A 22,327-nucleotide genomic window follows, 5' to 3' on the forward strand; every position below is an offset into this window, starting at 1 on the left:
TCCGAAAAACTGAAAAGCATTTAATTATGATTTTCATCATATATGTTTTAATTACCAGCATTTAAAACATATCCTCTGGAAAATATTATTAGTTAATGTGCTAAACTAATAATAGTGGTTTTTCTACGAGAGTTTTCAGAAGTATTGGTTAACATTAATTGGGATAGGAAAACCGAATTTAGGTACGTTAATGCATATCTTAATAATACTATTGGTTTTGAAGTTTCCTTGTTGTCCAAACAACCTTGTTTTATAAATACTTGAGTTTGCATTTCTTCCAAACTATCCTTAGATCTAGGCAAACTTCAATTGTTGTAGTTTCTGGTGGAGCCGTCTATTCGGAGAGGAAAGTGTCCTAATTAGGTGAAATCTCTTACGACCGCTCGTTTAAAGACTTTTGTGGGATCAAGAAGCTCTACGGGTACCGTTGGTGGGAAACTAGATAATTGCAGTGTTATTAGTTTTCGATTATTGATTTGATTGACTAACGGTTGTTAAAACTTTGATTGCACCTAGTCTTTTTATTCTTGAGAATCTTCTCTTCTGATATAAGATTCATTCAGACTAGATCAAAGTATTGACGAGCTCTTTAGAGCCATCTTCGGTTCTAAAGATATATATTATATAATCCATTGTTAACAGACTCCGTTCTGTGCGTGATTGATCAGAAGAGGATTCAAATGTTGTTGTGCAGGTATTTGAAGGCAATAGAAGATTTGAAGACGAAGTACAATTCTTATTAGTTTTTGTTTCTTGTGGATTAGTGCACAAACCTTGAGCGGATGGGATCCAACTAGAATCGATTTATCTTTGATATACTTGATTGATTAGTTGCATGAGATTGGCAACTATCTATAGTTTCTCTTTTATATCTATATCGATTGGGTGCGAATCTATAACTTGATTATTTCGGTAATTAATATCTAGGTTGATCTAACCAGACAAAGAAGTTTATTATATTAAGCATAAGATCCTTAATTTTTCAACGAATCATCAAATATCTTTAGCAAGATTGGTTAGAGTGGTTACCAAACAGATTCTTCCTTTGCAGTTTGGAATATGATCCAAAGAACTTGTTATTCACGTGCGTGACTCTAGAAGTCGAAGACGCAGGGATACAGAGGGAACTAAGTAGCAAGGGGTAGTTTGCTTGGTATCAACTATACGAAGTTGATATTAGATTTTGTATAGTGACTTAATTCTGAGAGTATTCAAAACTGAACTAGGTCCCGGGGTTTTTCTGCATTTGCGGTTTCCTCGTTAAATAAATATTGTTGTGTCTGTTACTTTGTTTTCCGCATTACAATTGTTATTATAATCAAATAAAATAAACAAGTACGCTAACTCTATAATACTTGATATAGTTCCTATAGAGTTTCGTTTATTTATGAACCTATTATCAAGTACACACTTTATTGTCATTGTATCCATAGTCAATCACACAAGTGATCTTGCTGTCGTATTGTCTCGATCACATATCTATAGAAGGTCACACAAAGTGTGAACCGAAATATTTGTATTGTCTCGACTAAGTCCATAGACGATCACATTCGGTATAGGATGATAAGCACGTAAGTGCTACATTTAATACCCATATTTATATTATCTAGGACTCTATATTTTGGCTAATAACACCATTTTAATGCTTTTGTAGAAAGTACGAGCGATTTTGATTACCTGGAGTAAAAATAGCTAGATTGGAAGCTATATAAGGTGGAAGATCATTTGTGCTGCGAGAGTTAAATTAAGGAAATTTGTTCTTATAATCGTCTCAGGTATGGAACTTGGAATCCATGTCATTTCAATATGGGTGGTTATTCAGATGAGTATCAACCCCGGTGCTATGAAGATGAATTTTCGAATATGGTAAGTCAACAATCACATAAAACGATCTATGAGATGTATTACAAACACAGATCGCCTAGTTTAGAACAAATATTGAGAGTTCTGGAACACCAAAGATTAAATGTTGATTGTGATCAGTCATATAGTGACTCTCTGTTCCAGACAGAACATATAGATGACCATGTGGATGCTTTTGTGGATGATTTGCCTAATTCCATAGATGAATCTATCTCACAAGATCATTCACCCGACTTAGAGGTTGTTTCTAGACCCCTAGACTTCCAAAAGTTATCTAATTTAGGGTTTGAATTATGTGATTCTAAAATTTTGTTGGAGTACTTTGCATCTAAATACCCAGAGGATTTTCCTATTCCCGAAATCGTCCATGAATCAATTGATATTTCCCCACTCCCAATAATATCCCCATATTTTTTTATTTACTCACTTCCATGTGAGGCATAAACCGAGTATGGGAGTAACTTTTTCTTCTTGATAGTTTTACCTCTTCAAGGTGTCATGACATAAGTACGAAGCTGTCATTTGTTAATATTGTGTTTTGGGTTGATCCCCAAGTTTTCGGGTTATTAGTTTATGTTAGAGCACTGCTCGGTCGAACTGCGTTGCTATCTCAAGCATGTTTGTCAATGTTAGTTATCAAAAATATAAGTCTTCATTTCTAGTCTATTATAGCTAAGTCTCGGACTAGGATAGAAAGTGTATTTGAGCTCAAGAACTCCATGGCGATCATAATACAAGACGAAGAACTACTCAAGGAACTGGTGGAACTTCATCTACTAAAAGGTATGTGGAGACTTGAACTTATCTATCACTCAAAAGTCTATCTACTTTATCTCCTATCTTGAGACAAAAGTCGTTTTGCTATATAGACTTTGATTATCCACATTTGCTATTTTGAGCCGAGTTTATCTCGCCTATCTATTTCTCAAAATATGTGTTGGTAAGCTTTCGCTTTGGCCAAGTTCATATTTACCTAGTGACGAAAGTCATGTTATGTTTCAATCACTTTGAAAATGGCTTTGACGAAAAATGGTTTGTGAATAACAACTGTATAACGTCCTCTAAGAATGTTTCAATGATTTAAATGAGAGTTTAGATTATATAACCATTGTTGGATATAAGCATTGTGTGGAAACACATATATGTATAAGTCCTTATTCCTTGAACCAAAGTATGCGTACTTTATTGATCAGGAAAACCGGAACAAGAGCTGTGATCTCAGTATGCGAACTGGCGGAGGTTCTCATCCCGAGAATATCTGCTGGAGTTTTTGAACTCCTTCCGGGAACTTAAATCCGCAAACGAAGTCCGCGAACTTGATTTGGTTATATTTAAAGAAGATTATTTGTGAACTTATACTTATATTAACTAAGGAATGTAAATTGCAAACCGTGGCTATAAAGTTCATGAATCGATTCGAGTGAATCAAATCGTTTTTTCTTCGATTGTGTCTTGTATAGTTATATAAGATTTATACAATTGAACAACTCTCTAACTAGTTCATTTGAGATTTGAACTAGTTATGGTGAAGAAGAATATGGTTGATATGAAAGTGCTCATATGGCTAACCATTTGGTTAACTATTGTTGAACCAACAAATGTACATGTTTGGGTACGGTTACACAAACCTAAAATCGTGCATTTTACTTGTGTATAACAAGCTAGGTTTTCGATCAAACGGTTGAAAGATATTAGCTTGAAACTAATCAGTTTTTCATCTAACGGTGAATATTGAATGCTTTGTTACTAAGCTAACATTAATTGCAAATCCTGATTTGAAAGACTATATAAGGGAGAACTCTAGCAACTGGGAAACCTAATCCCCACACCTCCTGTGAGATACTAGTTGTATAATCTAGAGTCGATTCTCCTTTAACCTAAGGTTTCTTCTTGTAAACCAGGTTAACGACTTGAAGACTTCATTGGGATTGTGAAGCCAAACCGATACTACTTTCTCGTAGTTATGTGATCTGATCTTGTTGATTCTATCGTGTTGAGTACAATCGTAATGATTGGCTTGAGATTAATATCTCCGATAGGAAAGATATAAAAGTAGTCACAAACATCTTCGTCTCATCGTTTGTGATTCCACAATATCTTCTTTCGTCGTGTCGATTAAGATTATTGTGAGGTGATTGATAATTCTAGGCTGTTCTTCGGTAATATAAGTCCAGGTTATCAATTGATTCCTGTTCACTTTGATTTATCAAAAGACGAAACAAAAACTTGTAGGTATTTTTGTGGGAGACAGATTTATCTATTACCGTAGACTTTTCTGTGTGATACAGATTTGTTTATTAAAGTCTTCGACTTTTGGCCATAGAAACTTTTAGTTGTGGGTGAGATCAGCAAAGGGAATCAAGTGTGTAGTATCCTGCTGGGATCATAGACGTAAGGAGCGCAACTGTACCTTGGATCAGTGTGATATTAATTGGGGTTCAACTACAGTCAAAACCGAAGTTAGTTTGTAGTAGGCTAGTGTCTGTGTTATTTCTTTTCCGCATTATATTTTGTTATATAATTGGAATATCACAGGTTGTGCGTTAGAATCAATTAATTGGAAATCCAACATTTGGTTGTTGATTGAAATTGATTGATACTTGAACATCGGTTTTTGGTACCGTTCAAGTGATTTCTCTTGTATTCAATTAGACTCGCAGATTACTATTTGCTTGAGTAAGAATTGAATCGAGAAAGAGAGATATAACTCTTTGATATACTTTATTAAGATTGAGTCTAGTTGATTCTCTTGAAAGTATATTGGAGTTAGTCCATACAGATTGCTAATCGAAATATTAGTGTGGTTGTTGTACCCCCGCTTTTTTAGTTTGTGGGGATCCTTTATGCACATTCCATTAGGTATGTCTATGTTCTTGTTTATTTTTATTTGACATATCATTTTAGGAATTTCCCGTCTTAATTTTTACGTTGGATGACTCTATTACATTGAGGACAATGTAATGTTTAAGTGTGGGGGAGTGGTTAAGCATTTAGATTTTTATGGATTTTCGCTTTTGTTAGAAATAAATAAATAAGATTGCATTATATGATCAGTTGTTGAGCGCGTCTTTTAAAAAAAAATATTTACATGTTATGATCAGATGTTTAGCGGATCTATTTTAAGATTTTTTTTTGCATTTTATGATCAGCTGTTGAGCGGGCGAACAACAAAAAAAAAACTATTATCAGTTGTTGAGCGGGTCTATTGTAGGGTATTCACTTTCATGTTATGATCAGCTGTTGAGCGGGTCTATGATAGACATATTTTTGTGTCTAATTTGTCCTCAATGTCTGTATTGTTGGAACTCTATTTTTGTACTAATATTGTGTTTTTATGTATTTTTAGGAAATAAACATTTTTGGAAAATTTGGCTCGAAAAGTTGATTTTGGCACCCGGAGGACAAGTGTTATTCGGACTCTCGCTTTTGGATAAGGGGTAACCTAATTACTAAGGGGCACCCTCAAGGCATCTGCTATTCGCACCCCAGTCCAGGATAGGGGGCATATCATCTTCAACCTTTTGAAATTCAAATTTTGGCGGGAAAAAATTGTTCTTGAACTGCCGCGACTAGGGTTGAGGATTTGAAGGTGTTCTACTGAGATTCAACGGCCCAAATTAAATGGGTTTGTTCCTAGGGCCTAGACAGAGCTGGTATGGGTGTTGGATTCGGTCAAATTTGGTTAGATAATCGGTGGGAATCAAAACAGGGAAGATATTCTCAAATAGGGAAGATATTCTATTCTTGGAATTGTTGGATGGAAGAGACGTGCATGGGTTAACTCTATTGGCTGGAAACTTCTCCTACAGCTCAGAGATGATGCGTGAAAGAGATAAACCAGGAAACAATCCGTAACAAATCAGAGAAATAAATAAAAAATATTTCGGAAAATATTCTTTTTATGGCCGGATATTCTTGGAGTTATTACAAGGATTGGAGTGACCTTTTGTGTGTAAAAAGGTCCCTAGTGTCGAGCAGAAGGGGCTAGCGAAGTTTAGAGAGAATTGGGAGAGGTTAGAGCACTACAGACAAGAAAATCCAAGTTGCAGAGATTCTGGTTCTGCTACTGCTGCTGCTGCTGCGAGGAGGAAGAACGTGAAGAACAGACTCTCCAAGCCGTCGTTTATCAACAGTGACATCGACTGTCCTGTGGGTCGTAGTTTCCCAACGACAACACTTCAGCTCTGTCGTTGACTCTGGACGCCTTCTGTGGGTCGCAAAATCCTGTTTTACATCATTTTCTTGTCTTTTCTTCATTGTAAAACACTTTTGAGCATCAATGAAATTCTTTGAGAGGTTTTCCAACATGATGAGCGGCTAAAATACCTGGTGATTGAGGAATGGAGGATCTATTCACTCATGTTTGATTGGTAATATTTTTATTTATAATTTCGTTAATATTTATTTTATTTAATTCACTTGGATAAAATATAAAAAAAAGGATAAAATGGTTTTCTTAATTAGTTGTGAATCAGTTTGATGTTTTATGCTTAGAATATATTCTTTGATAAATCATGCTTAAGGATTACAACTTAATATTTGGACACCTTTTAAATTAAAAGTGATTTAATAAGAAAAAGAGCTTAATAATAATTTCTGAAATATTATTTATAACCAATCAACTTGAAGTAATAGTGAAATAGCCTTATCTTTCTAAATCTTGACATTACTATTAATTTCCTTCATATATTTATTTGTTTAAATCTTAAAAAAAAAGAGTTACCTTCACAAGTTCGAAAAGAACCCCAGTTTTCACCACTATCTACAACAACTTTTGAAAAACATCAAATTTTTGGCGCCGCCGACGCGGACCTGTGCTTAGGTAGATTTTTTTTTTAGGTTTATATTATTTTTTTTTAGAATTGTTTGTTCCTTTTTACGTTTCTTTTTGTCTTTATTTTGCAGGTTCAAAGTGAAAACTAAGGACTTGGAGAGGAAAAAGCTTAAAGCGAAAAGCGAAAAGAGAAGAAAAGGACAATTTTAGGATTTAATTTTTAATTCTTTTTGAGTGTGTGAGGAAAACTGTAATTTTTTTATTTTTTTCTTTTTGAACTTTAAATTGGACTGGACATTTGGATTTTTTTTTAAACCCTACGGAAGGGTACCCTTAAATACAAACTGTGTGCAGGGAAGGACGGTGATTACAATATCACCTCGGCCCCTCGGGTTCGCACACGGCATAGGAGTCGTGGCCCGAGTCGACGACAACGGTTCATCCCCCGTCTGGTACGGGAGGTAAGTCCAATCGAAACACTCGCGAATCCCCTGCAAGCGAGTTACTGTACTCCTTAAGGTGCTAATTGTTTGAGGACGAACCGGACTGTCTTTATTTTCCTAGTAAAGGGCAAGGCCTGGCCTAAACAAGATAAGGGTTCGGATTTCATCACTCCCTTCTTGCCCGCTTTAGGAGAACAAAACCTAACGCGAACCCAAGCTTTAAAATCTGATTAGAAAGAGACCTATAGGGTATCGAGCTTGTTAGGAAAAATTTCGAAGGATATTGGTTATTCTTTTAGCATACTTCGAAGTTCATGACGGTTTCTGTGAGTTGAATGCGTGACTGCGCCGCCTTGTACTGCGGTGAGGCCTTGGGTATCAAAGCTCCACTAAGCTTCCCTCGCCTCGATTCAACTTACTTTGACTCGGATTGATTCCAGAGGGGTTTGCTTAAATTGTAACGAATTCCCTTTCGAGATATAGAAGCTAGTCTAGAAACAATCTAAGTGAGCCATCATGCTTGTTGTTTGCTAGAAATCTCTAGGTTTGTTGTGGTAAAGTCGAGTCAGCCTGCTGTGTGATTGCTAGAACCTTCCTGTTAGGATTTTTATTTCTTTTTTTTTTTTAGTGTATGCCCGATTTTGTTAATAGGGCTTGGAAAAGAGATACTCTAGGTCGATTGATTAGCGAAAAACCTAGTAGTTCTTCTGATATAAGCAGGGAGCTCGAAGATTGTTCTTTTGAGAGCCCTGTTTTTGGAAACTTCAGTTTTAAGAATCTGTCTCTTCGTGAGGAAAGTACCCCTAGTACTTCTGTTGTGCCAGCGATGGCAACTTTGAAAGATTACATGTTCCCAACTAGGTCCAACCGAGCTTCGTGCATTAAATTGCCAGCCACTACGGCTAATTTCGAGATAAAACCTAGTATTCTTCAGATGATCCCTATATTCTTAGGAAAAGATGATGAGAACCCTTATTTCCATATTAGGGACTTTGAGGAAATTTGGGACAATTAGAATAAAGACCTTACTGATGAAGTCTTGAAACTTAAGATGTTTCCCTTTTCCTTGAGAGATAAAGCCAAGACCTGGCTGAACAACCTACCATCTGAATCCATGAAACATGGCAGGAACTTATCGCTTTCTATATGAAGTTCTACCCTAAGCATAAAACTGCAGCTGTTAGGCAGAACATTAGTACTAGTGTGCAACAAGAGGGAGAGTCTCTTTATAGGTTTTTAGAGAGATTCAATGATCTCCTATCCCAGTGTCCTCACCATGGATTTGATAAGATGAAACTTGTAGAGATTATTTATAATGGTTTAGACTATTCGACCAAAGCCATGGTCGAGTCTATGTGCGCTGGTGAGTTCACTAGTAAAAATGTTGATGATGCTTTTACCTTCTTAGGAGCTATCGCTGAGAAATCCCAACAGTGGGAGTCTTGTGTGGAACCCCCTAAAAGACTCTTAGTCAATAGAAGTAGCACCAATATGGTAGATACAAGTTTTGCGTCAGATGCCAAGTTTGCTGCTTTATCTAGAAGGTTAGAAGCGTTGGAAATGGGTCAACCTAAAAATAAGTCCCTTGTTGAACCTAATAGAGCCTCTCAAATCTCTAGTTGTGGAATAGAGCCCGATAACTCATTTTGGGAAGGTCAGGTTAGTGAAGAGCAAGCTCATGCTGTCTATAACAATGCTAGGTTTGAGAACCGTCAGAAGTTTGACCCCTACTCAGAGACCTACAACCCTGGTTGGAGAAACCATCCTAATTTCTCTTGGTCTAAGGGCCAGAATCAAGGCCAGTCTAGTAATTCTCAGCCTCCCCCAGGTTTTGGTTATACTAAGAACCCTTCAGGACAGACCCAGAACCCATCTGAGAATAGAATAACTAGCTTAGAGGAAACCCTTAGTATATTAAGGAAGAGCCAGGAAATGCTATCACAAAGCCAGGAAATGTTAGTAAAAAGCCAGGGTAATTTTCAAGAGGAAACCAAACAGAATTTTAAGAATAGTGCCCAGTCTTTTGCTAAATTAGAACTTCAAGTCGGCCAAATAGCTAAGTATATTAATGAGAGAGAGGAAGGAAGGTTCCCTAGTCATACTGATCCTAACCCTAGAGGAGAGAAATCGTACAGTCATGTTAACTCTGTTACGACCCTTAGGAGTGGAAGGAAAGTTGATAATAAGGTCGACATACCTGAAAGTGAACATGCTGTAGTTCACCCGTCTGAACCAGAGAATGAAGAGACTGATAGAGTCTCTAAAGAGACCAATGAGGGTCCTGTTGAGCCGTCTTTGTCCCCAGAGCCCCATTTCCCCAGCTATTAGTACCAACAAAAAGTGAATCCAACTTTAATGATATAATGGAGGTTTTTAAGAAAGTTACCATAAACCTTCCGTTACTAGAAGCAATTAGGCAACTACCAGCTTATGCCAAGTTCCTCAAAGATATGTGTACACGAAAGCGAAAGCTTAGTGTCCCTAAAAATGCCTTTTTAGCTTGTCATGTAAGTTCGATTATTCAAAACACCACAACTCCTAAGTATAAAGACCCAGGTGCACCTACCATTGCTTGCACGATAGGAAAATACCGGGTAGAAAAGCTTTACTTGACTTAGGAGCCAGTGTGAATCTACTACCATACCATGTGTACTTAAAGCTAGGACTTGGTGAATTGAAACCTACCAAGATAACACTCCAGTTAGCTGATAGGTCTGTTAAAATTCCTCGTGGTGTGATAGAGGATGTTCTTATTGAGGTCGACAAGTTTATTTATCCTGTGGATTTCTGTCCTAGATACCCAACCTGTCCCTGACCCAGAGAACCAGATACCTGTGATTTTAGGTCGCCCATTCTTAGCTACGTCTAATGCAATCATAAACTGTCGAAATGGTATCATGAATCTATCTTTTGGTAATATGACTATTGAGCTGAATATTTTTATATCAATAAGCTATATTCTGAGCTAGATAACACGTGCATTGAAGAGGTGAACATGATAGGAACCTTAGTTCAGGAGCCATTACCAAACATTGTATCGGAAGATCCGTTAGAGAGTTGTCTACCCCATTTTAGCCTGGATTTCGACGATGATAGCAACATTGAACAAGTAAATTCTCTATTGGATTCTATTCCTGTGTTAGATATTGATATATGGAAAGATAGGTTTGAAACATTGCTAGCTGAGTCTACCTTAATACCTTGTTTAAAAGAGCCTCCTGAGTTGGAGCCTAATTATACATTTTTAGGCCCACCCGAGTCTTTTCCTGTGATTATAGCTTCCGATTTGGATAGTGAACATGAGAATAGGCCAGAGACCGTGCTTCAAGAAAATAAGGAAGCTTTAGAGTGGACCATAGCAGATATAAAGCAAGTAGAGGATGAACCACCTGATCATAACTTAGAGAAAGCAATCGACCTTTTTCAAGAACCCGATGGTCTAGAAATTAGGAATATTGTGACCAGTCTATGTAGAGACAACCAAAATCCTAAGTTTTGGAGTAGAGAACTAGAAGAATCTCTTGAGTATTTTAAGGACTGGGATGATCCGGAAATTCAAGCAATAATCAGAGGTTTGTCTGAGAGTGGCCAAAATCCTAAGTTTGGGGGTAGTGATGATTCTTGTGATCGTCAAGTGTCCCTAATTCGAGTCCCTAACTTGGGACTCGAACCTTGTACGTCTGAGATACTAATAGAGTCTGTTCAGACTCCGCAACCCGATCCTCCTGATACTGTCCAGGAGGTAACCCAGGTATTAGAGACCCATTTTGCGGATGACTCTAGTTATCGAGACACACATATGAAGCTCAATCATGCAAACCCAGTTGTCTTGACAGAAACCTTAGATGAGGACGTGCTCCTTCTTTTCATTTGTCTAAACCAGTGTAGTTGTCTCATACTTGTGTTAGCTCTATTTGGTCTTGTGGATCCACAATTGTTTCGACTATTGGTATACGACTTTGGAAGGTGACAATTCCTTTAGAGGTATTTGATGTCTAGCTAATGACTATAAATTTAGCATTTATTGGGAGGCTCCCGCGCTCATGTGATACGGTAATATCCTTCCTTATTTCTTTTCCCCCAGTGGTATCAGTTTCTCCTTGTTCATGCTTTTAACTTCATCTTTAAAACATTGAGGACAATGTTAGATTTAAGTTTGGGGGTATGGGAAAATCTTTTAGTTGCAATAAATAAACTCCAAAGCCTAGAAATTTATGCGTATTCAGGATGGCACTAACTAATCTAAGTGGATGGAAACATCTTGGTTGTAGGAGTTGAGGAACCAATCTGATTAGATGGAAACATCTATAGAGTCTATTCATAAAAGCACAGAGCTCAGGTGTTAGAAATAACATGATAGTTGCACCATATCTCGTTGAGTCCTTTTCACTTCTATTTTTATTTTGTTTTGAAACTATGTTTCTCTAAGTGATAGGTGGGGCCCACGATTCAAGTTGTTACCAATGCTAGGGTGAATTAGAGTGATTGAGATACCATGAAAAAAAATGGTAGTTACCAAAAAGTTGAAAAAAAAAAATTGAGACCAGACCATTTGACCAAAAGGAATAAATTCAATAAAGTCGACCACTGGTACCCTTGTATATGCCAGTTGTGTTGACCTAGAGTTAGGTTATCGACCACTGGTACCCTTGTATATGCCAGTGTGTTGATATTAGTCAGACTAGTATCTCAATCCATTAGGATAGGTTCATTTTGGCGGAGGCCTTCAGACAGATATGGGAAACGCCGTTAACTTAGTAAACATCAAAACCATCTATGTTTTTCTATATCCATCTCTTAATCTTTCCATGTGATTAGTTTGACTCCGAATATGATGTCCATAGTGCAACTATCTGAGTAGAGCTCTGTCACTTATATATGAATTTTAGTATGCTTGAGTGCAAACTCGTGTACATCAATTGGAATTTCGCATCAAGGTACTTCCTCTTGTAGTCAATAAGTATGCCAACCAAGGATATTCTTTAGTGCCTTCCAAGGTTCGTTGTAGATAGCTAGGGTCTGGAGTATAAAGGTTTTGTGGGTACACCTCTGGTAAACCCTCCGGAGGCAACACTCCGCCACTAGGGCCACCTAGTGGTTTAACGGCTTGCTGCACGTGCTAAGTGTAGTCATTTTATTAGATTTGCTCGAGGACTAGAAAATAATAGGTTTGGGGGTATTTGATAGACATATTTTTGTGTCTAATTTGTCCTCAATGTCTGTATTGTTGGAACTCTATTTTTGTACTAATATTGTGTTTTTATGTATTTTTAGGAAATAAACATTTTTGGAAAATTTGGCTCGAAAAGTTGATTTTGGCACCCGGAGGACAAGTGTTATTCGGACTCTCGCTTTTGGATAAGGGGTAACCTAATTACTAAGGGGCACCCCCAGGTCACCCCCAAGGCATCTTCTATTCGCACCCCAGTCCAGGATAGGGGGCATATCATCTTCAACCTTTTGAAATTCAAATTTTGGCGGGAAAAAATTGTTCTTGAACTGCCGTGACTAGGGTTGAGGATTTGAAGGTGTTCCAGTGAGATTCAATGGCCCAAATTAAATGGGTTTGTTCCTAGGGCCTAGACAGAGCTGGTATGGATGTTGGATTCGGTCAAATTTGGTTAGATAATCGGTGGGAATCAAAACAGGGAAGATATTCTCAAATAGGGAAGATATTCTATTCTTGGAATTGTTGGATGGAAGAGACGTGCATGGGTTAACTCTATTGGCTGGAAACTTCTCCTACAGCTCAGAGATGATGCGTGAAAGAGATAAACCAGGAAACAATCCGTAACAAACCATAGAAATAAATAAAAAATATTTCGGAAAATATTCTTTTTATGGCCGGATATTCTTGGAGTTATTACAAGGATTGGAGTGACCTGTTGTGTATAAATAGGTCCCTAGTGTCCAGCAGAAGGGGCTAGCGAAGTTTAGAGAGAATTGGGAGAGGTTGAGAGCACTACAGAGCAAGAAAATCCAAGTTGCAGAGATTCTGGTTCTGCTACTCCTGCTGCTGCTGCTGCTGCTGCGAGGAGGAAGAACGTGAAGAACAGACTCTCCAAGGCCGTCGTTTATCAACAGTGACATCGACTGTCACCTGTGGGTCGTAGTTTCCCAACGACAACAGCACTTCAGCTCTGTCGTTGACTCTGAACGCCTTCTGTGAGTCGCAAAATCCTGTTTTACATCATTTTCTTGTCCTTCTCTTCATTGTAAAACACTTTTGAGCATCAATGAAATTCTTTGAGAGGTTTTCCAACATGATGAGCGGCTAAAATACCTGGTGATTGAGGCAATGGAGGATCTATTCACTCATGTTTGATTGGTAATATTTTTATTTATAATTTCGTTAATTATTTATTTTATTTAAATCACTTGGATAAAAATATTAAAAAAAGGGATAAAATGGTTTTCTTAATTATTCGTGAATCAGTTTGATGTTTTATGCTTAGAATATATTCTTTGATAAATCATGCTTAAGGATTACAACTTAATATTTGGACACCTTTTAAATTAAAAAGTGGCTTAATAAGAAAAAGAACTTAATAATAATTTCTGAAATATTATTTATAACCAATCAACTTGAAGTAATAGTGAATCCTGAGCCTTAATCTTTCTAAAATCTTGACATTACTATTAATTTCCTTCATTTATTTATTTGTTTAAATCTTAAAAAAAAAAGAGTTACCTTCACAAGTTCGAAAAGAACCCCAGTTCTTACCACTATTCACAACAACTTTTGAAAATACATTAGTTTATTTTAGGAATATTCTTGCATTTTATGATTAGATATTGAGCGGGTCTACAAAAAAATTAAAAATAAAAGAATTATGATCAGTCGTTAATCGGGTCTTCAGGTTTTGTATATGATCAGCTGTTGAGCGGGTTTATTATTTGTTTTGCTCGAGGACTAGCAAAATATAAGTGTGAGGATGTTTGATAAGCACGTAAGTGCTACATTTTATACCCATATTCATATTATCTAGGACTCTATATTTTGGATAATAATACTATTTTAGTGCTTTGGTAGAAAGTACGACCGATTCTGATCACCGGGAGTAAATATAGCTAGATTGGAAGCTATATAAGGTGGAAGATCATTTGTGCTACAAGAGTTAAATTAAATTTTATCTGATATTCCAAATGACGACATTATTATTTTCTCTCTCAACAAATTAAACACCAAGATACTTTGTTTATTACACATGCAAAACATCTTTTATGTGATATGGAGCTTTATTGGAAAGTGAGTGGTATTAAGAAAATGAGAAACGTCAACATCAAAGGATAAATAAATGACTTGATAATCTTACCATTGGTTAAGGAGGATAATTGGTAGCATATGATTTTCTTTCCTTTTACACCGGGATTTAATTGATAAGAATATTTTTTGCTTTATGTGAGATAAGAAGATTTTAAGGCGTATATATTTTTTTATTATATCTTCATTTGAGTGCATGAGTATATATGATATATTGAGAAGTATTCTTGGGGAGAAGCCGCAACCGGAGAAGAGAAGAAACTAAAAGGGTTGCGTGACACAATCGTATATGGTTAAATCTTTTTTTCTTGTAATCTATTTCATTTTTTTAAGAAATCATAATCATGTGCCTTTAATTTGTGGCTAGGTTTTTAGGTTGAAACCAATTTTAATTTTGAAGACATATTTCTCTATGATGATATTTTTAATAATAATTCAATGATTAGTAATTTTCTTCATATAAATTGCTTACTTCATAATTGATTTAAGTAATTCATTGATTATTTATGCTTTTCGATTGATGTGTCGTGCTTGGGTTAATTTCTTTGATGACATATGCTTTTAATTGATAGATAATACTTTAGAATCACTACTTTTGAAGCGAAGGAAATTACACCGGTGAAACAAAATATTTAGGATTTTATGATAATATTTTCCGAGACACGAGGTTAACTCCAATATTTGTAGTGAGTTATATAAAAAATATTTTAGATATTATTGAGTTTGCATGATTAGATTGGTGGAAACCGAATTCCCTAGTTACCAACTCCTGATTTCTATATTTTTAGTTTGATTAGTTTTATTACTTCATTTTTATTTCTAAAATCCAAAAATATTGTTCTTGGCTGGTTGATTGAGAATATTGGTTACAGTATTTTCAACCGCTCCCTATGGGTTCGACCCGTACTTGTCGTTGTCTACTAGTTAGACATCGTGCGGTTGCGGTTATTATTACATAAATAGGTGTTCCCAGAATCCTATTAGAGGACTTATATGTGGATAATTAAAAGATTGTGGTGTATTTGGGTACCCTTGTCTTTTCAATTGATATCAGAGCAGACAAACACGAAAAGATCTAACAATCTTTGTTTGGTGCAATCCAACCTATAATACTGGAATCTAATTATGGTTTTGATAGAACCTGAGAATGATTCAGATAACGTAAAGTAATATATCAAGAGTTTTGAATTAACACTTGATGATGGCATCTATGAATCAATATCTGAAAACGTTCGTGAAATCATCACGAGAGAATCTACTAGACAAGTCAATCTTGTTAATGATGTAGAAACCGATGATAACTGAAAAATATGTCTACAAAAAAGGTTGGATGAAATTTCCGATGATGATAACTCAGATTTTAAACGAGATGTAGAAGAGGATATCTCAGAATACTCTAAACTACTAGATCCTTTGAAAAATAAAAAAATGAGAACTTCGTAATTTCTTGGTGTTATGACTCCTCTTTGTCGTGAAAACAAGAAACTGAAGAGAGTTTTCGAAGGATATCATAGAGGTTATCGCATCAATAATTCTCTTCTTAAAGATCGTACAGAAGAGCTAAACTCAAAGAGTCTCGAATGCGAGAATCTTTCGGAGACATATCATTTTGTCAAAAAAGAATTATGTTGAATCTGAAGCAAGGATTAACTCTCAACAAAAGAGTTTAGAAGAGAAAGAAGGTGAATATCTCTCACGAGAAACGCCTTAAGAATGATCTCACTGGTTCTTGTGATAAAATCAAGAAGTTGGAAGAAGAAAATTTGAACTTGAAAAGCGCATTGATAGCTCAAACAATATTACCTCAATGTTAGAAGCAAGTAGAAATCATCGTGATACATGAGGATTGGGATATAAGGGAATTGATGCTTCAAATATTAGAAAAAAGGTAAAAAATTTCAAAGCTACAAATTCTTCTCAACCAGAGGCTTCCACTGATGTCAAAGATGCTCCTTTTTTTGTAAAGCCTGTCATGCCGAAAAATGATGTTCAACCAGAATCTTCAAGCGCATCCATCAAAGAAAACATTTATGTTAATGTCAAGAAAATAACAACGTTGAACAAAGATAAGAAGAAGAAGAAAACTCGTCGATATCCAATGCAAGTGGATCCACAAAAAGGTAACATTAAAACTCATACTCCTGGTGTTACTAAACATTGTTATTTTTGTTGTAATAAAGAACACTTGCAATGAGGATGCAAAGTTCGTAGGATGCAAGATGCACTTTCTTTTATATCAAACGAATTGACTAAGTTTGCTCCCCTAAAGAAATCAGATTGTTACTGTCAAAAGTTTAGACAAAAGAATTATTATAATGATAATTCAAGTTTTTCCTATCGCTCTACAAGGTCATCTCATAAAAGACCCGACTATAGAAAGAGTGATGACTTTGTAAATGCGAAAACGAGATATGATGTTCCAAATTGGAGAAAAGTTGTTTCGCGAAGTATCAAAAAGGGCAATCGTCCTAATGGTATAAAGAATAAAGTTGCTCCTGCGAAACCCATCTATAAATGGGTCTCGAAGTCCTCCATAGCCAAGGAGGGACCAAAAGTTAGTCACAAGAATGATATTCAATTGATAAATGTTGGTAACAATGATTTTGAGAATCTTCTTGAAAGACTAAAAAAAGACATCATATTGTCTAATGTCTCTTGTACAAATGCATATTGCGATAATGACACTCTTCATCACAAGTCAAATAAGAAAACCAAAAGATAGAACAAGAGTAAGCAAACCAAGCAAGAGGTCAAGAGTGATTCTGTCTTAGTCCCTTGTGACAAAGAAGTCAAGGCTCAAATAAACACAACCTAGTTGTGTTGGAATGTGCATGCTCACCTTTGTACCGAATCTTATAAAGGATGAGTAAGCACATGAAACTGAGCACATGACCTCTCGGTTATTATATGACTAATTATCATCTCTAGGTAGATTTTTCTCTTCTATACTCATACCTTCTCTATCTATATTTGAGCTTTTGATAGAAACGGTAATTTTGAGTTTATGATGTTGATATCTACTGGTCATATATGTGTAGCTCTTATTTAGACGGTTAAAACGAGCCAAAAATCACTGAATTCTGACATTATATGCAAAAGTTATGCCTACAACAGTTTGTGTATGAATTCAAAGTATAACCGGTTACAAACTAACCTAGGGATGAAGATGTAACCGGTCATAACCTACTCCATACGAAGGAGTGTAAAACTGTTTTGCCAATATCTTCTTCGTCCGAACTCTGAATGACCTCATTCTTTTTGCGTTGTTTTCGTAATTTCATTCCCTCCAAGATTGAGGTAATTGCAATACTTGATTTATGTTTATTCATCTTGGTACATCTATTAGAAGAAGTAAATAACCTCATTGAAGTAGAAGACGAAGTGCTGAAACAACAGATAGAGTTACTATATCTATAATATATTGCATTTGAGTTTATGAGATAAAGCACTGTGTTTTATTCTCATATATTTGCTCTTCCTTATGGTTAGTGACTATTGAGTATGATCATACCGTCATGATTGTTATATCAAAATCATAAGAAAGTTGTGATGGTATAATCGACTCCATGAGCAAAACCAAGTTTTCATGCTTCACATATTTCTTCATGGTGTGTGTGAATTAGGGTTTTGGGTTTTCCAAGATGATTAATCTAGATATATGAGATAAATGTTGGTTTTCATTAACCTTATTTTCGATCTCATATTGTGATAGCCCTTATGGCTTGTGTGGCTTTTTAATTTAGCGGGATTAAGTTCTAGCCCATGTTGGTAGGCTTTATCAAAGGATCATAAGGTGTTCCGATTGAAACTCATATGTGAAAAATCACAATGTGTTGATAATCAATTCATGTTTACGTAAGTTGTGTTTAGCATAACGTATGTGTTTCGGGTTTCGACTTTTGCTATTGGCACGCATTAGTTAAAACTGATTCAACCTTTCTCTGGTAAAGGTTGCTCTTGTTGTTGTTCTTATATTCTTGCGAAAGGATGACAACACACTGAGGGAGAGTTCTTATTTGAACTTGCGCTTAATGATATATCTTTTTGGGAAGTAGTGGTTGCGGAAATTGAGGTAACGATTTTTATTTGTTAATTGATCGTTTTTCCTGTTTAAGAAAAGCTTGTTTATATTGCATATATTTTGCTTTTGTTTAGCAAAATTTCGAAACAATTGATATGTTGAATTCTTAGATTTCCAATTCTTCCAACCGAACGAGTTGTTATTTTAAAACTATGAAGAAAAACATGTCTCTTTAATGTCCGGTTGCGTTAAAAAAAATGTGTAGAATACAACGACATATGGTCGGTCTTCCTCGTGTTCTTTGTTTTCCATCCTGAGGAACGACCTATATCTCTCAGTTCTCCCCTCGCCTCCTGGTTTTCCTTTGGCTTAGCAATAAAATTAATTAAGCCCGGCCAGAAAATTAAGTGTAGGTGAATTTTAAACATGGGATGGCAAGTCCAATCTCAAAACATACTGCATGATTACCACCGAAGATGCGATTACTCCTTTCAAATACAATAGTAGTACTTCTACTATTGGCGCATATGCATCCCTCCTCCAAGTAGATTTTACAAGTGACGGAAAGATGTCAAATTTTTCAGTTTTCGAATTGGTACAGCAATCAGGATAGTTCGAATTACGTTGATTCCAAGGTCCGCCACGAGTAGATTCGCTAATTCCAGATGATGCAGAATATATCTCCACAAGGACCACAACATATAGGAATATATATATATATATATCTTCACAATATGAAAAACGCGAAACTGCATTTGTGAAATCTGGAACCCACCGCTGCTGCTATATGCTTGGTACTTGGACACTTAAATCATGAGGCATGACCTACTCGCCTACTCGGGAATATTTCAAGCATTTCCAGATATAATTGGCACATCTTTATTAGGTGCGCAAGCTTTTCTTTTTCCTTCTTTGACGAAATTCCATTATTCTTCAGGCAGAAAACAAATACAACCAGCTTTTTGAAGGTCCCCCCTTGAGAATTTTGTAATGTACTTGAGAGGACTACTTCATTTTTGATCGTCTTTGCTTTTCTCCTGCTTCTTTGGTTGTTTTCATTTTTTTGAAAAAGGCAACATAATATTCCAAAGGGGCACATACTTTAGTTTAATTCTGATTAGAATTTATTTGCTTTTTTTTTGTGGAATATATAACTAATCAGATTCAATCACTGAGATTTGGATATATTTGTGATGATTCAAAAATTAGGCCATTTGTGCGGGTAGGAATGGTATTCTGTATTTGGAGAATTTGAATTAATTAATTTTTTTTGACAGTATGTTACATCGGTGTAGTTGGTTAACTGGGGGCATGGGTTGATGAATAGCATTTGTCAAGTTTCATTTTTAGTGCCAGACAGTGCTTAGCTAGGACTGACATCGATATTAAAAAGCTTCTTGGAACAAGGAATTTACTGTACCCGTGAAGTTCAAGCATTCTCACTGATCCGTGAGGCCGAGAAAGATCATGCATAGATTGTACTGTAACCCATATGAATATCCTATAGAAAGATTAATCAAATATCATGACTTTATCCTAAACCCTAATCAAACGCAGATCGTGATTTCTTCCCATGCATATCGTGATAATCAATCCTCCCGTGTTTTGGCCGGTGATCTTTATGCCGGTGAAAAAAAAATACTCGGATAAAAACATTCGGGTATGCAAGAATTTGGCAGCATATTGAAACCACGGGTTCAACAAAATCAAGCTTGGGCTAACATCAATATTCAATACCTCGTCCCTGGAACTATAAAAAATGTAAATAGCAAAACAACCTTAAAACAATGGATTCGAGTTGACAAAGTCAGTCAACCAAGAACTCCCAAAATATATTAGATTAACTAAATGAAAGAAGATAAAGATATCAAACTTAACAACAGTTAAGTTTCATAAACATAAACATGAACGGGATTGTACAAACCATGTTCTTTCCGTACCCGGTACCCTAAAATATCGAAAACAATTTACATAATTACACGTGATGATACTGTTCACACAGTGATCATCATATTCTTCGTTTACTCATATATAACACAAATAAAAAACTATTTATACAGAGATTTAGTAATATGATCAAAATGTATTGATCAAATACTACTCTGTATTTTATTCTCTGTTTACAAATATGAAACACACCAAACGTTTAATTCATTATAATACTCGTCATCGTCTATGGAGAAGCCTGGCTGATCACTAGACAAAAGAGACGTCACGGTTGGTCTATATAGCCTGTTCCGGTTGTTCCGTTTAAGGACACTTCTTTCTACCTCCATGGGTAGTCTGAGCAGCATAACATGCACATTCATCATGGTTACCAGAAGTACCTGATGGAACACAGCTGCACCTAGCACAACAGGTTCCACAAGCCCTCTTACAGAGATTTGGCCTTGATGATAGCGAGCACCTCACTTTACATGCTGCTCCACAGTCTGTAAGAAGAATTCAACAAAAAACAACTTAGCTTATATAGAGTAGAAATTGTGATCATCATAATCAGTACCAAGCAAATAATATCTTTCTCTACAAGACTACAACTGTTTGATTGAATATTTATGTAATAACATACCGATCCCTTTGAGTGACCTTCCAGTTGCCTGCAACACCAACACATACACACAAACATAATTAGAATTGTAATCTAATTTTAAGATCAAAAATAAAAGAAAGTACAAAAAAAAATTGAAAAGCTAAGAGAAACTAGCTGGTTAGTGATCATAGGAGTACCATCTGATCGGCGGCAAACACCTCGACAAGATTGAGGAGGACGAGAGAGAGAACAAGTGAAGCAAGAAGAGCTTTAGACATTGCCATGGTAGTTAGCTGATGAAAGAAAGGAGATAGAAAAAGCTGGGGTTTGTTTTGGTTTTGATGATCAACTCTAAAGTTGATGTTTTTCTTTGTTGTAAGCTTGCTGCAGTGGTGAGGAAAATGAGAAAGAAAGAGGTGTTATTTATAGAGCGTTTTGATTTGAGTAGTGTACTTAGTTTATGTCCGTGTTATTGATAAGGGACTTTAATTATGAGCAGGTTAATTATGAGGAGTGGCAGAAGGCATATCCGAGGTGGGGATGATTCAAGAGTATACGCGTTTGGTGGTTGTAATGCCAGCAATCAATCAAGAGCATAACAAAACAAACAATGGGCAGCACAGCAGCAAGTAATACTTTAGTAGTAATACACAAAACTACAAGCTAGCTAGCTAATTAATGAGTTCCTAAGTTTGGAAACAAAGAGCTTCATGTAAAAAAAAAAGGATGCATGTATATCCTTCTATGAACGGCTCAAGCTTAGCCATTTGCAAAACGACGTTGACCCTTTGGTAGCTTGCTTTCTGTCCACTGTCAGGATTATGAGAGTATTACACGGACACATTTTTGTTCCATGTGGATGTCGATAAGGCAGAGAGTGGTTGCAATTAAAAAAAAAAAGATCTCTTATTGGCGATTAAGAAAATAATCTGACATTATTGATCGTTTTGAAGAGTTTTTGTTAATCTTATCCTAACTAGAACATGAGAACTGGTTTCGGACTCGGAGCACCCACAACCCAATGTTTACTGTAACTGCATTCAGTTTAAAGACCCACTTTTTTTAAGACGGACAGATATAAGCGTAACAATATCATTTCACAAACCTTCTGTGCCAATATTTTTTTTTTGTTGCATCCAAACCTATACATGTGGCAACCACAAAGGATGGAAAGAAATCCTGAGTTGTAGAAACGAAAATGTGGACGGTTAGGTCGTATAAGTTGCCATCTAGACAGCCATGTATGGGGCAGGACGCTTTAGTCAAAGTGCAATGGACCGACCGTTCATTTGTACTTAAGTTGTTACCAAACCAAACCCATGAAGCACACTTTAATTCACAGACCATGATGATGATGATAACGACGATGATATGGCAGCTTAAAAGGAGATGCTTCCAAATCCTAATAAGAAAACCAAAATACAGCTGTGAT

General features: G+C 36.1%; 1 protein-coding gene across 1 annotated transcript; it reads right to left on the reverse strand.

The window, feature by feature from the left end:
• Positions 1–20,176: 20,176 nt before the first annotated feature.
• LOC113288861 (snakin-2-like) lies at positions 20,177–21,320 on the reverse strand. The gene is made up of 3 exons (XM_026537991.1): positions 21,093–21,320; positions 20,935–20,962; positions 20,177–20,797 (listed from the first exon to the last, which is right to left on the reverse strand). The coding sequence occupies exons 1-3, from the start codon at positions 21,177–21,179 to the stop codon at positions 20,616–20,618; spliced, it is 297 nt and encodes a 98-aa protein (XP_026393776.1). The 5' UTR covers positions 21,180–21,320; the 3' UTR covers positions 20,177–20,615.
• Between the last annotated feature and the right edge of the window lie 1,007 nt (positions 21,321–22,327).

The sequence above is a fragment of the Papaver somniferum genome, chromosome 6 (assembly GCF_003573695.1).
Source record: "Papaver somniferum cultivar HN1 chromosome 6, ASM357369v1, whole genome shotgun sequence".
NCBI lineage: Eukaryota > Viridiplantae > Streptophyta > Magnoliopsida > Ranunculales > Papaveraceae > Papaver > Papaver somniferum.